This window comes from Trifolium pratense, linkage group LG1 (assembly GCF_020283565.1).
Source record: "Trifolium pratense cultivar HEN17-A07 linkage group LG1, ARS_RC_1.1, whole genome shotgun sequence".
Taxonomy (NCBI): domain Eukaryota; kingdom Viridiplantae; phylum Streptophyta; class Magnoliopsida; order Fabales; family Fabaceae; genus Trifolium; species Trifolium pratense.
In genome coordinates, this window is record NC_060059.1 from 31,830,003 (window position 1) to 31,843,514 (window position 13,512).

Here is a 13,512-nt window from a genome sequence, read left to right on the forward strand (position 1 = left end):
TTAATGAAGTAGAGGCTATTTTGACAAGTTGTAGGTCCCTTATTTCATCGAATGCTAGCTACAATCTACCTTTTATTAGAAGGCAAGCTAATAGAGTCGCTCATAATCTAGCTAAAGCGTTTATATTTCAGTTTCAAGCGCTAGTATCTTTTATTATTCTCCTCATTGTATTAATACTATTATTCATAATAAATGAATTGATTTATACCTTTATCTCAAAAAAGCTTTAATAGTAAAAATAAAATAAAAAGAAATTACAAAATGTTCAAGAGGATTGGGATCCTCTCCAATTTTCTCTCATGTTTTCTCTCATTTTTCTTAATCTGAGGATTGGTGAATTACAAAAAATAAAAATGAGAGAAAATCAACATTTGGATTAACAAAAATGAGAGAAAACATAAGGGAAAATTAGAGAGATTCAAATCCAATGTTCGAGACCGTTCGAGACCGAACAAGTTTATGGGTTACGGACAAAAAAAATATTATAGTGTGTTTCCGGTTAAAATAAAAACAAGATTAATGTCAATGGAGTTGAATGGTTAAGTATCTTTTAGAAAATAGTTATGGATGTTTAGAAACAAATTTATTACAAAATTAACCTTTAGTTTTTTTTTTTGGTACAAAAATTAACCTTTAGTTAATGTTGGTTTAAATTGTAAAAAGTGGTTTTTTTTTGGCACAAAGTAAAAAGTGGTTTTTTAGTAATAACAAAGTAATAAGTTATCGGACAAATATCTTCAAATTATTAAGGGGTAGAATAGAAAAAAACTAAGTTAAAAGTTGAAATTCTTGAAAATAAATAAAAAGAAGCAGAAAAATGATGTATCTAACCAAAATGATGTATCTAACGATATGAATGAATCCGGAACATGTTTAGGAATTAAAGCACGACATTTATGGGCTGAATGGCTCTCGGTTGCGCAGGTACAGCAAAGTAGCAGCCAATCTGATCAAAACCAGCAGGCTACCCGATGGCAAAAACCAGTCTAAGGTTGGTACAAGTGCAACGTCGATGCGGCATTTCATAAAGAGCAAAACAGGACCAGTTTCGGATGGTGCATTCATGACGATGAAGAACATTTTGTCAAGGCAGAGACGGCGTGGATGATGGGCAATTGCAGCATTGTAGAAGGTGAATCCCTAGCCTTACTTGAAGCATTGAAAGCATTGGAACAAAGTGGCAAAACTCATGTTATTATTGAAACGGATTCTAAAAACGTGGTGGATGCAATTCGTCATTTATGCGGTGGTAGCTCTGAATTTAGTTCCATTATTCGCCTTATTAATAATATTATGTTATGTAATCCAAACTTCAAGGTTGAGTTTGTTAAGCGGCAAGCGAACATATTTGCTCACACCCTTGCTAGGGCGGCCATTTATTGGTCTAGCCGCTGTACTTTTGAATCCTTACCTACTTGTATTTCTTTGTTATTAAGTAATGAAATGAGATAGTTTATTGAGCGTCAAAAAAAAAAAAAAAAACCAAACAAATCATGATACGAAAAATTGAAATTAAGAAATTATTTTTTCCCTCAAAAAAATATTATTTTTCATATATGTAAGCTAAGATTATTATGTTTGTTTGTCACATATATAACATACTCCTAAAAATAAGGAAATGAGAACCAGAAAATGAAAACCTTGAAAGTAGCTTGCATTATAGGAAGGACTTGGTCTCTCACCATAAATCTACCTTCTTCCACACCAGTATTCTTTTTCTGACAAAATATGTTTCATGTCAATCCATGTTCTTTAATTTATCCTAATTTTTTCTCCTACCCTGAAATATTTTAGCTATTGTTCTTATTCTTCCTTGTAGCATGCAATGGAAGAAAATGATAGGTTGTAGATTTGGATTTGGATAGGGTCTAATTAATTTGTGCAATATTTTTTCTTCATGATAAATTATTTTGACAAGTCTTCTTGAATGCATGCATGTAGATTTTCTTAGCTCTTAGAAAATAAATCAAATTATATATGTGTAGATTGGTATGTAGGGGTGTAGATACTAGATAACAATATAAATTGAAAGAAATGGCATCATTGACGAATCAACCTTCGAAGAAATCTTCGCGTGGTGGCGATAAGCAAGGCATAAAATTTGCAAGAAGAACATCAAGTGGAAAATATGTTAGTTTATCAAAAGAAGATATTGAAATGGCTTCATCAGATGTATCAGGTGATTATATGAATTACAGTGTTCACATTCCCCCAACCCCTGATAACCAACCAATGGATGATAGTTCTGTTGCAATGAAAGCTGAAGAACAATATGTTTCAAATTCTTTATTTACTGGAGGATTCAATAGTGTAACAAGAGCTCATCTAATGGACAGAGTAATTGATTCTGAAGTCACTCATCCACAAATGGCGGGGGCTAAAGGATCTTCTTGTTCAATTTGTGATGGAAAAGTTATGAAGGATGAAAGAGGAAATGATATCACTCCATGTGAGTGTAGGTATGTATGTATGCCTTACAAATATAAGTATTTTTAGGTTTTCACCACCAGAATCCGGCCCACTGGACCACCTAATCTGGTTCGGAGGTCAGGTCTGGTTGTTTCACCAGCCCCCTCCCGATCGCAGTTGCCGGGGATCGAACCGTTGTCTTCCCTGCTAAGTCCATCGCCAATTACCACTGGACCAACTAACGATTGGTCTACAAATATAAGTATTTTAAATAACTGAAATAGTGACAAAAATTTAGAGGCAGAAAAATGTTAAAATTGTCTCTAATCTTGTGTTAAGTTATCTGATTTATTTTGCCTCAAAACTTGTGTTTGTTATTTCAAATTTTTCTTGGTAGTATTATTAGGACAATCAAACTAACTATATTGTTATGAAATAATATACGAAATTATCAGGTTCAAGATTTGTAGAGATTGTTTTTTAGATGCACAAAAAGAAACCGGCAAGTGTCCTGGTTGTAAGGAGAAATACAAAGTAACAGAATATGAGGATGACAGCCATGAATTTTCAAATGTAGCATTGTCATTACCAGGAACAAATGGTTCAAAACAAAATCGAAATGGAGAATTTGATCACAATAAGTGGTTGTTTGAGAGTGATGGTACCTATGGAGTTGGCAATGCATATTGGCCTCCAGATGATGATGAAGAAAATGGTATGCATGAAGGAATATTGGATGGTGAAGAGACGCCTTGGAAGCCTTTGTGCAGAGTAATACCGATTCCATCTGGCATCATAAGTCCATATAGGTTGGTTATTATATATGTAATTGTATATAACTTAGCTAGTAAGTTATAATTTTATTTGATTGTGCTTGTATTTCATAAATTTGCAGGTTGCTTATTGCCGTTCGCTTAGTCGTGATGTGCTTCTTCTTACATTGGAGAGTGTTTCACCCAAATGAAGAAGCAGTGTGGTTGTGGCTTATGTCAATTACTTGTGAGATATGGTTTGGATTCTCGTGGATACTGGACCAAATTCCAAAGCTTTGTCCGGTGAATCGTTCCACCGACCTTGTTGTTCTTCATGAGAAATTTGACAGTCCATCACCATCAAATCCAACAGGGAGATCTGATCTACCCGGTGTTGACCTATTTGTGTCCACTGCTGATCCCGAGAAGGAGCCACCTCTTACAACTGCCAATACCATTCTTTCCATCTTAGCAGTTGATTATCCTGTGGAAAAGGTTGCTTGTTATGTTTCAGATGATGGAGGTGCTCTATTGACTTTCGAAGCCATGGCTGAGGCTGCAAGTTTTGCTGATTTATGGGTTCCTTTTTGTCGCAAACACAATATCGAGCCAAGGAATCCTGATTCTTACTTTTCCTTAAAAGTCGATCCTACCAAGAACAAGAGTAAAGTGGATTTTGTTAAGGACCGAAGAAAGGTCAAAAGGGAGTACGATGAGTTCAAAGTGCGCATCAATGGACTTCCTGATTCTATTAGGAGAAGATCTGATGCATTTAATGCAAGAGAGGAAATGAAGATGATGAAGCATTTGAGGGAGAATAAGGTTGACCCTTTGGAGCCTATCAAAGTATTAAAGGCCACTTGGATGGCTGATGGCACCCATTGGCCCGGTACTTGGATTACTGCTTCTAGCGAACATGCTAAAGGCGATCATGCTGGAATACTTCAGGTATTTACTTATATGTTATATTTCAGAATAAATTCAAGCATGAACTTTAACTTACATTTCATGTTTATATTGTGCATATGAATAGGTGATGCTAAAGCCTCCAAGTCCTGATCCATTAATGGGGAGTGAAGACGATAAGGTCATAGATTTCTCTACGGTAGATACACGTTTGCCGATGTTAGTATATGTATCTCGAGAGAAGAGGCCAGGATATGATCACAACAAGAAAGCTGGTGCCATGAATGCACTTGTTCGAGCATCTGCAATCCTATCAAATGGACCATTCATTCTCAACCTTGACTGTGATCACTATATCTATAATTGCAAGGCAGTACGTGAAGGAATGTGCTTCATGATGGATAGAGGTGGTGAAGACATATGTTATATTCAGTTCCCTCAAAGATTTGAAGGTATTGATCCCTCAGATCGCTATGCCAATCACAACACTGTTTTCTTTGACGGAAACATGAGAGCCCTCGACGGTCTCCAAGGTCCATTCTATGTAGGAACTGGGTGCATGTTCAGGCGATTTGCATTGTACGGATTTAACCCTCCCACAGGCGATTGGGATATGAAAAATCCTAAACATAATTGTACTGAAGAAGCCTGTGAAACTACACCGGCCTTAAATGTGAGCGAGTTCGATGAAGATCTAGATGTAAACTTGTTGCCCAAGCGCTTTGGTAATTCAACCATGTTGGCTGAGAGCATACCAGTTGCTGAATTCCAAGGACGCCCTCTTGCAGATCATCCTGCTGTCAAGTATGGACGCCCACCAGGTGAACTTAGGAAGCCTCGAACACCGCTTGATGCTAGTACAGTAGCAGAATCTGTCTCTGTCATTTCTTGTTGGTATGTATATCTTGTCGAATACAACCATATAACACATACAAAAGATTTGTATTTATATACAATATTATATATTAGCACATGTATTATTAGAACATATAAAAACTTTTAACTTATTTAACTTTGATACATAAGTAATTAAAAATACATTTATTACATGTAGGTATGAAGACAAGACGGAATGGGGAGATAGAGTGGGATGGATTTATGGGTCGGTGACAGAGGACGTGGTTACAGGGTACCGCATGCACAATCGTGGATGGCGTTCTGTATATTGTGTAACCAAACGAGATGCATTTCGTGGATCGGCACCAATTAACCTTACTGATCGACTACACCAGGTGCTAAGATGGGCCACCGGTTCTGTTGAGATCTTCTTCTCAAAGAACAATGCATTCCTCGGAAGTAAACGCCTAAAAATTTTACAACGTCTTGCTTACCTCAATGTTGGAATCTACCCCTTCACCTCCGTCTTCCTCATTGTGTATTGCTTCCTCCCAGCACTCTCATTGTTCTCTGGATATTTTATCGTGCAAACCCTTAGTATCGCATTCTTAATCTACTTGCTCACCATGACTGTGTGTCTGGTGGCACTTGCCATTCTCGAGGTTAAGTGGTCCGGTGTAGAGTTGGAGCAGTGGTGGAGAAATGAACAATTTTGGCTCATTTCTGGCACTAGTGCTCACTTGGCCGCTGTCGTGCAGGGACTCTTAAAAGTGATGGCAGGTATCGAGATTTCTTTTACTTTGACGTCCAAATCAGCAGGAGAGGACAACGATGATATCTTCGCAGATTTGTATATAGTCAAATGGACCTCCCTAATGATTCCACCAATTGTTATTGCCATGGTAAATATCATTGCCATTGCAGTTGCATTTTCTAGGACAATTTATAGTGCAAATCCACAATGGAGTAAGTTTATAGGAGGAGGATTCTTTAGTTTATGGGTTCTTGCTCATTTGTATCCATTTGCAAAAGGATTGATGGGAAGGAGAGGGAAGACACCCACCATTGTATTTGTGTGGTCGGGTCTCATCGCAATTATACTTTCTTTACTTTGGGTTTCCATTAGCCCGCCTACGGGTGCTGATGCTACAGACGGTGGTGGTGGAGATTTCCAATTTCCATAAAAATGCTAATCCTTGCTTATGAATTGTAACAATATTGTCTTATGATTGTAACAATATTAGTAATGCATCTATGTAAATCTAGCTCGAAATCCTTGATTTTGTATTTGGTTACATAACGTAATAGACACTTACTGATTTTTACAAAAGACACTTGCATATTTTAATGTGACATATAAGACATTCACAAAGCTTCCCCTTACTGATTTTTGCCCTACTGAACAAACCATACCCTAAATTCAAGGACTTTAACAACTAAAACTTATCTTGGAAAACAAGTCACTGCATTTTAACAATTTGACATATAAAAGTTAACATATCCTAAATTTTTTTTTTTTTTTGATAGAATAGAGGGCCTAATCCCAAAGAAAAAAGAAATTACACATAAATTACTCTAGGGGTCTTAATCCCCATCATATCAGCTAAGAATAGTTCTCTAATTTGCGAAGGGCAAGTCTCGTAAAAAATGGTCTCTTTATCTATAGAACACCCAATGTTCGCCAGCGCATCAGCACATTGATTTGATTCCCTATAAGCATGAGTGATGTGAACCTCCCACTCCATATCAACCAATCGCCGAATATTCTTCACCAAAGTCAAGCCAAATGGACTTTTCAACCTACCTGTCTTTATAACTTGGACCACCATCGCTGAGTCTATATTTAATTCAATAAGCATGAACCCCATTCTTCTTGCATACGACAATCCTTCATAGACTCCCCATAACTCCGCCACAAACGCACTACAAGATCCCACCCCTTTAGCAAAACCACCAAGCCATTCTCCTTGACTACCTCGAATAACTCCTCCACAACCAACTCTACCATTATCCTTCCTAGCTCCATCCGTATTAAGCTTCACAAAAGAACCATTTGGAGGCTGCCAACCAATTTGCACCAGCATGCCCTCCCTGCAACCCAAAATTCCATTCACTCTACTAGCTTGATAATACTCCTCTACTCTTTTAGTTACTTGTTGAACAGAATGGACAGGTCTAACAAAGTGTTCATCGTGAATTTCCTTATTTCGCCACATCCATAAACTATGACAAGCAGTTGCCCAAAAGTCACACCATGCTCCGCCATTACTTCTCTTCCCGCATTTCCTCACATTTGAATGGATCCATTGCTGAATCTCCTCCATAAAAAAACTACCTCTATCCTTCGCCGGCACAACCTGCAACCAAAACGGAACAACAAGTGCACAATCACGAAGCGCGTGCAAACTTGTTTCCTCAATATTACCACAATAACGACACATTGCATGACCAATTCCCATTCTACTTTTACGATAGTTTGTAAGGAGTCGATCATGTAACAATAGCCACACGAAGCAACGGACTCTCTCGGCGACATGTAATTTCCAGACAGACTGCCACAACGTATCACAATTTTGACTATCAAAATTACACAGCTGCTCATACATAGCAGATACAGAGAACACCGAACTGCTACCTCCAAAACCCGCATGTGTGTCACGACCATTTGCATCATTAGGAATTGGTATTGCCGCTATTTTATTCATGATATTGCTCGGCATCCATTCCACAAGCAGGTTCCAATTCCACGTACCACTTTCATCAAGCAAATCCCGCACACATATATCCTGCATATGGTTTGGTATAATACAAAGATTCCTCACACAAAGACCAGGTTCAATCCACTCCTGATTCCATGCATGAATATTATAACCATCACCTACTTGCCAAAACATATTATGAGATAAATGATGTTTTAGCTGAACTAGTGTTTTCCACGTACTGGAGCTTGATGGCTTAGCTGCTTCATCATTATCAAAACTAGCCATACCATATTTGCCTCTCAAAACATCACACCAAAAATCACATATCCTAAATTTTATTAAATGTGAAATGATTGTAAAAATCAGAAATAGTTATTTTATAAATTACATGCTAATATGTAAAATAAATGTATAAAACAGATACAAAATACCAAAGATTTCGCGATATACATCATCTAATTTCAAAATCTTCATACAGTTCTTTACTTTTGAAACTGCAACATACAACTGTCTTTTGATTTGGTATTCTAGAGCAGTACTTGATCACATTTAGCAACTCTTTAGTGAACCATTCACTGTGATCCTATTTAAGTAGAAAGACTAAGATTTAAACTTTGAAAATTTGTGTAACACAAATTATTAACCTAGAATAAAAGATAACACAATTATTAATTAACAGGCTAAACATATTCATAGGTAGGTGCAACAATACCGCGCTCATGAAAATAATACGACATTTTTCATGTCAAGTAATATGTTAGAATAAGCAAAGTCAACCAAGCATTTTCAACTGCATTATAATCACCATCTCCAATTTGAAGAACTCATTCAACAATATTTTTCAGATCTTCTTAGTTCTCGTTGGTGTGCGATGCATTCGACCTCATATTTTTTATTGACAATAGACCACAATTCCAAATTTTAGTGGAATTGTCTGCAATATTAAAGTCAATGGATCATTGTGCTCAAAAGCCTACACACGAAGTGTTCTACAAAAAAGTTGACTCTTCAACATAAAACTTTTCTATTTTATATTGGTTAACAAATGATGAAACATAGTATATCCTCAAAAAGGAACTGTTGGATAAAGGTTTGTATACTTTACCAACATATCATTATCAGTAGAAGTTTCTCAGTCTGTACTTTCAAGGAATAACATACATAAACTCATCATAATCATAACTCATAATTCACATCACACAAATTGCATCACATGGCAACAGAACCAAAGAAGATCATAATTGATACCGATCCTGGAATCGGTAAATATTTAATTTTCAATAGATTTCCAATTCATTTCATATGAATATTTCACTGTTTCTTTGCTTTTTGATAGATGATGCTATGGCTATATTCCTTGCTCTGAGATCACCAGAGGTTGAAGTTATTGGACTTACAACTATCTATGGAAATGTTTATACTACTCTTGCTACCAGAAATGCTTTGCATTTGGTAATGATTTTATGTGATTTTATTAGTTTTGACTTTTGATGGTTTTTTTTTTTTTTTGGTGTTAACCCTCGGGTTCCTAGAAAAGGGGCTAGTAATCCGGAGTTCGGCTGTGAGGTAATTAGAGTCTGACCAAGAAATTGTTCCACCTAGGAATGGAACTTGGGTTCTTCTGAACGATTCATTCGTTGGTGAAGGGTATTAACCACTTATTTATGAAATTGAGTTTTGATACTAAATTTTCATTTATGTAGTTGGAGGTTGCTGGAAGAACTGATATACCAGTTGCTGAAGGATCTCATGTCACATTAAACGTAAGTTTCTAAGAATTCATATCTCTACTTTGATCATAAGTGTGTGGAACTAATCTATGAAGCACACATGTACAGTGACTCACATGATATGCTGACAAGGTATGTGAGTTATTATCCACGTGTGCGTTGACTTGGTCAAAATCGGTAAGGGGTCAGCCTTTTGCAAAATAGGCTAAAGTTATGGGGTCGAAAGTGCTATTATGAAAGTTAGGAGGCCAAAATTGCAAGTTTGTGAAAGTTACGGGGCCAAAAGTGCAATTTAGCCTAAATGTTTTACGAGTGCCGATGTGTCATTGCCGTATCCATGTCAGCCTATAAAGGCAGCAACCACAATTGACAGAAATTCTCAACACCTATATTTTCTGCTCGTTGAAATCTGTGTATATATCTTTTGCAGCATATCTTTGACTCGACTAATTATTGTAATCCACGTCTCTTTTGCAGAAAGAACCGAAACTAGGCGTTACAGATTTTGTCCATGGTGCAGATGGACTTGGCAACCAAAACTTTCCACCACCAAATGGGAAACCTATTGAAGAATCAGCTGCTGATTTTTTGGTTAACCAAGCAAAAGTGAACCCCGGAAAAGTCACTGTGGTGGCATTAGGCCCTCTTACAAATATTGCTTTGGTACGATGAGTGTGCAATTTCCAGTATGTCGTTTTGGCGTTACTCTTCATACTTCATTTCAAAACATGATTCTGCTTGGCAGGCTATACAGATGGACCCAGAGTTTGTTAAAAACATAGGCCAGATTGTTCTGCTTGGTGGATCTTTTGCAGTAAATGGCAATGCGAATCCAGCTGCTGAAGCAAATGTAAGTATTTCCATTTTGTATTCAACTTCTTAATATATCCTCCATAAAAATATTATATTATTCACGGCTCAATCTATCTAACTCTTTGGTTGGATTTAATTCTAGATATATGGTGATCCACAGGCTGCAGATGTTGTATTCATAAGTGGCGCAAATGTACTTGCAGTTGGAATAAATGTTACTCACCAAGTCGTATTGTCAGGTACCGCTTTTCCAAATTTCCCTAGACTCATTTTTGCTATACTTATGTAGCGGTTTGTTTAAACGAATAATCATCTCTTTGTAAATCTGATGTGGTTTAACATCTTGTTCTTTAGCCGTTATGATAATTGTCAATTACTAACTCCCTCGAAAGCTCCAGTTGTTATGCTGAAACTTTTTATTACCTTTGTGTCACATATCTGCGCTATTTTAACATTGATGGGAACTTGACATCACTCGAATGCCATGAACATGCTTCTATTTTAATTATGCTTATGTCTCATGTCACTTGTCATGTTCTGCCACATTTGTTTTGATTTACCCTCTTCCGAAAATCAAAATGACCAGGTTCTGATCGAGAAAAGTTGGCAAGTTCAAAAGGAAAATTTGCTCAATACTTGACCGGAATCTTAGAGGTGTATTTCGCTTACCATTTTGATGCATACAACACCAATGGTATGTCTTCATACTTCATCAAAGACATGGGAGAGACTTAATCATCTGATTTATTAATTAGTTAGTTTTTTTTATACAGGAGCTTACCTTCATGACCCAACAGCGTTGCTTGCAGCCGTTGATCCTTCACTTGTAACCTGCACGGAGGGTACTGTTAGAGTCCAAACCAGTGGCATTACAAGGGGACTTACAATACTCTGCGATAAACATAAAAGGTATAAGGTTTTGGATGCAAGTACCATAGTTGGTTGGTAAGTTAATATTAGGATAGATACGATAACATTAGACAAAAAGTTGAGGTAGCACCTTATTCTAGACAAGATGGTTGAATCTCGACTTAGGTGGTTTAGACATTCGTGGAGAAGATATTTAGATTGCATAGTTAGGAGAGTAGATCAGATGAAGAATAGTCATGTCTCTAGAGTTAGTTAGGGTAACACCTAGAAAAACTGTAGGAGAAGAAGAAGCTATTAAGAAAATCTTCGAGGTCAATGGTTCGTTCGGCTAGAGATATGATTTTTATGATAGAACACTATGACATCATTTGATTGATCCTCATGTCAACTTTATCTTTGTGTTACCTTTAATATATGCTACCTAATTTATATCTTTTTTTCTTGTAATAAACCAGTTTTGGAGAAATCACAGAATGGTCTAATAAGCCATCAGTAAAAGTAGCTGTGACAGTTGATGCTCCAAGAGTTGTGAAATTGGTCATGGATCGTCTTTTGTCTTGAAGTAGCTGTGAACTCATTTTATTAGCATTAAACTTTGAAAATGTGTGTAACACAATTATTAATAAGCTAAACATGTTAGAGGTTAATACAGTGCAAAGAACTAGAGTAACAGCTCATCAATTTTCATGTCATTGACCGACGATAGGCCTTTGTTTGCATCCAACTCAACAAGCAAAATATCATAAGACCCTTGAAAAGGAAGCCTGAAAACCTTGAAATATACTAGCCAAAGTGTTTCTAATGATTCCGCCAAATTCAGATCGAACAGGAGAATCGAGATAACTTTCATCTAATGGTACAAAAGTAGTTATTATTGTTCCACTTTACAAATCTATCAACTAACCCGCCATTAGAAGCGGGGGAGAAGAAATTTTTGAACGTTTAGACCATATATAGTTCGGATTTTGAACTAGATTCGGCTTAAGGATCAAGTGTCATTATTCAGGCAAATCAAGTTGTGATGTCTCCAAGACCACCATACACCATCAGAAAAAATGAGAGTTTGTGAGCCTTTGGCACCCACCTTGAGCCAATAGTAAGCGTCTGTATTTAAGAAGAAATTTGGATTATTAAAACCAATGTGGTGCTAAAGGTGGTTACGAGAGAACCCACAGTCCCGAATGCATTGAATAAATGACTCATCTTGGAGGCCACATCAAACGTAAGTAGTGGAAGAATTCATTTTGCGGTGGTTGAGCAAAGAGAGGATGGGCACGGAGTTGTAACAAGCCAACCAATCAAAAGAAAAATTTGATCTTTTTAGGAAATTGAAGTTTTCATGTCCAAGAGCGAGAGTTTGAAGGATTATTGGTCATTATCGGGTCCTTCAGAGAGAGTAATCAGTTATAACCAATTTTAGTAGTGTAAGTGTCATTTTTGTTGTTTGTCCAGATGAAGACGTCTTCGATGGAAATATTGAATTTGTTTGTTGATGATATCGGAAACCAATGGATAGCTGAGTGTAGAAAATTTGAAGATCACGAACCTGCACATCAACTATGAAGCCCCGATACGTGACACGATACGACACCGATACGGCGATACGGTAAAATTTTCAAAATTCTCGATACGGTCGCGATACGTTATTTAAAAATTAAATTTAAAATTAAATATATATAAATGCACAATATACAAACATAATTAAAATCGATAATGATAAAAAATTAACATTCAAATTACTCAAATTGAGCAAACAAGTAACAATTACGTACCTTAAGTTAAGTACTATCCAAAAAGATGAGTGAGATGGGTAACTCAACTGGTTAATTAGTTGACTAAGAGTTAAGAAGTTAGAGATCCAGGGTTCAAGTCCTAACAAGGAGAATAACTAACATAACAATATAATATACTAACAATTTGCTTATAAAAAAAAATGTACTACCCAAAGACATAGTTGGTAACATCATATTCTAACATTCAATACTTAAGAGAAAACACGAATTGTATCGGTCTCCTTTCCTACATTTTCATAATCAAAGAGCATTAATTGTCCGATACTTTTTCGATACGTGTATCGGAGAAGTATCCGACACGTATCGGTTATATTTTTTTAAAAAAAATAATATTAATTTCCGATACTTTTCCGATACGTGTATCGGAGAGTATCAGACGAGTATCGGTATCCAGTACGTATCAGACACGATACTTCCTCATTTTTGGAGTATTGGAACTTAGTAATTAGGTGGATAATAATAAAATAATGTAATTAAATTCACATTATATCAATATCACATCATTAAATATGTTTTTTGTTTCTATAGTTTTTTATAATTTTTATTTTAGTTCCTGGAGATTTTTTCCATACATTTTAGTTCCTGAAGTTTTTTCAGTCGATGTTTTTAGTCCTACTTTTCACTCAAGTCGTGTATACTTTCACATTTTTGAATAATTTTTTTAATTCTTGTTTATAATATTATAAGAACATCTCCGATA

At 36.3% G+C, this 13,512-nt stretch overlaps 2 protein-coding genes across 3 annotated transcripts; both read left to right on the forward strand.

Annotated features, from left to right (window-relative positions):
• The first annotated feature begins 2,034 nt into the window (after positions 1 to 2,034).
• LOC123923283 (cellulose synthase-like protein D4) lies at positions 2,035 to 6,170 on the forward strand. The gene is made up of 5 exons (XM_045975975.1): positions 2,035 to 2,459; positions 2,865 to 3,218; positions 3,305 to 4,109; positions 4,195 to 4,961; positions 5,122 to 6,170. The coding sequence occupies exons 1-5, from the start codon at positions 2,035 to 2,037 to the stop codon at positions 6,086 to 6,088; spliced, it is 3,318 nt and encodes a 1,105-aa protein (XP_045831931.1). The 3' UTR covers positions 6,089 to 6,170.
• A 2,262-nt stretch (positions 6,171 to 8,432) lies between these two features.
• On the forward strand, positions 8,433 to 11,666 carry LOC123909297 (probable uridine nucleosidase 2). 2 transcript variants are annotated; one of them, XM_045960120.1, is made up of 9 exons: positions 8,433 to 8,868; positions 8,943 to 9,058; positions 9,310 to 9,369; positions 9,814 to 9,999; positions 10,082 to 10,186; positions 10,292 to 10,388; positions 10,736 to 10,843; positions 10,923 to 11,058; positions 11,475 to 11,666. In XM_045960120.1, exons 1-9 carry the CDS (start codon positions 8,820 to 8,822, stop codon positions 11,578 to 11,580), a joined length of 963 nt encoding a protein of 320 aa, XP_045816076.1. In that variant the 5' UTR covers positions 8,433 to 8,819; the 3' UTR covers positions 11,581 to 11,666. The 2 variants fall into 2 exon arrangements, with proteins under 2 accessions (XP_045816076.1, XP_045816083.1); XM_045960127.1 differs by having other exon boundaries at positions 8,648 to 8,868; positions 10,310 to 10,388.
• Positions 11,667 to 13,512: the final 1,846 nt, after the last annotated feature.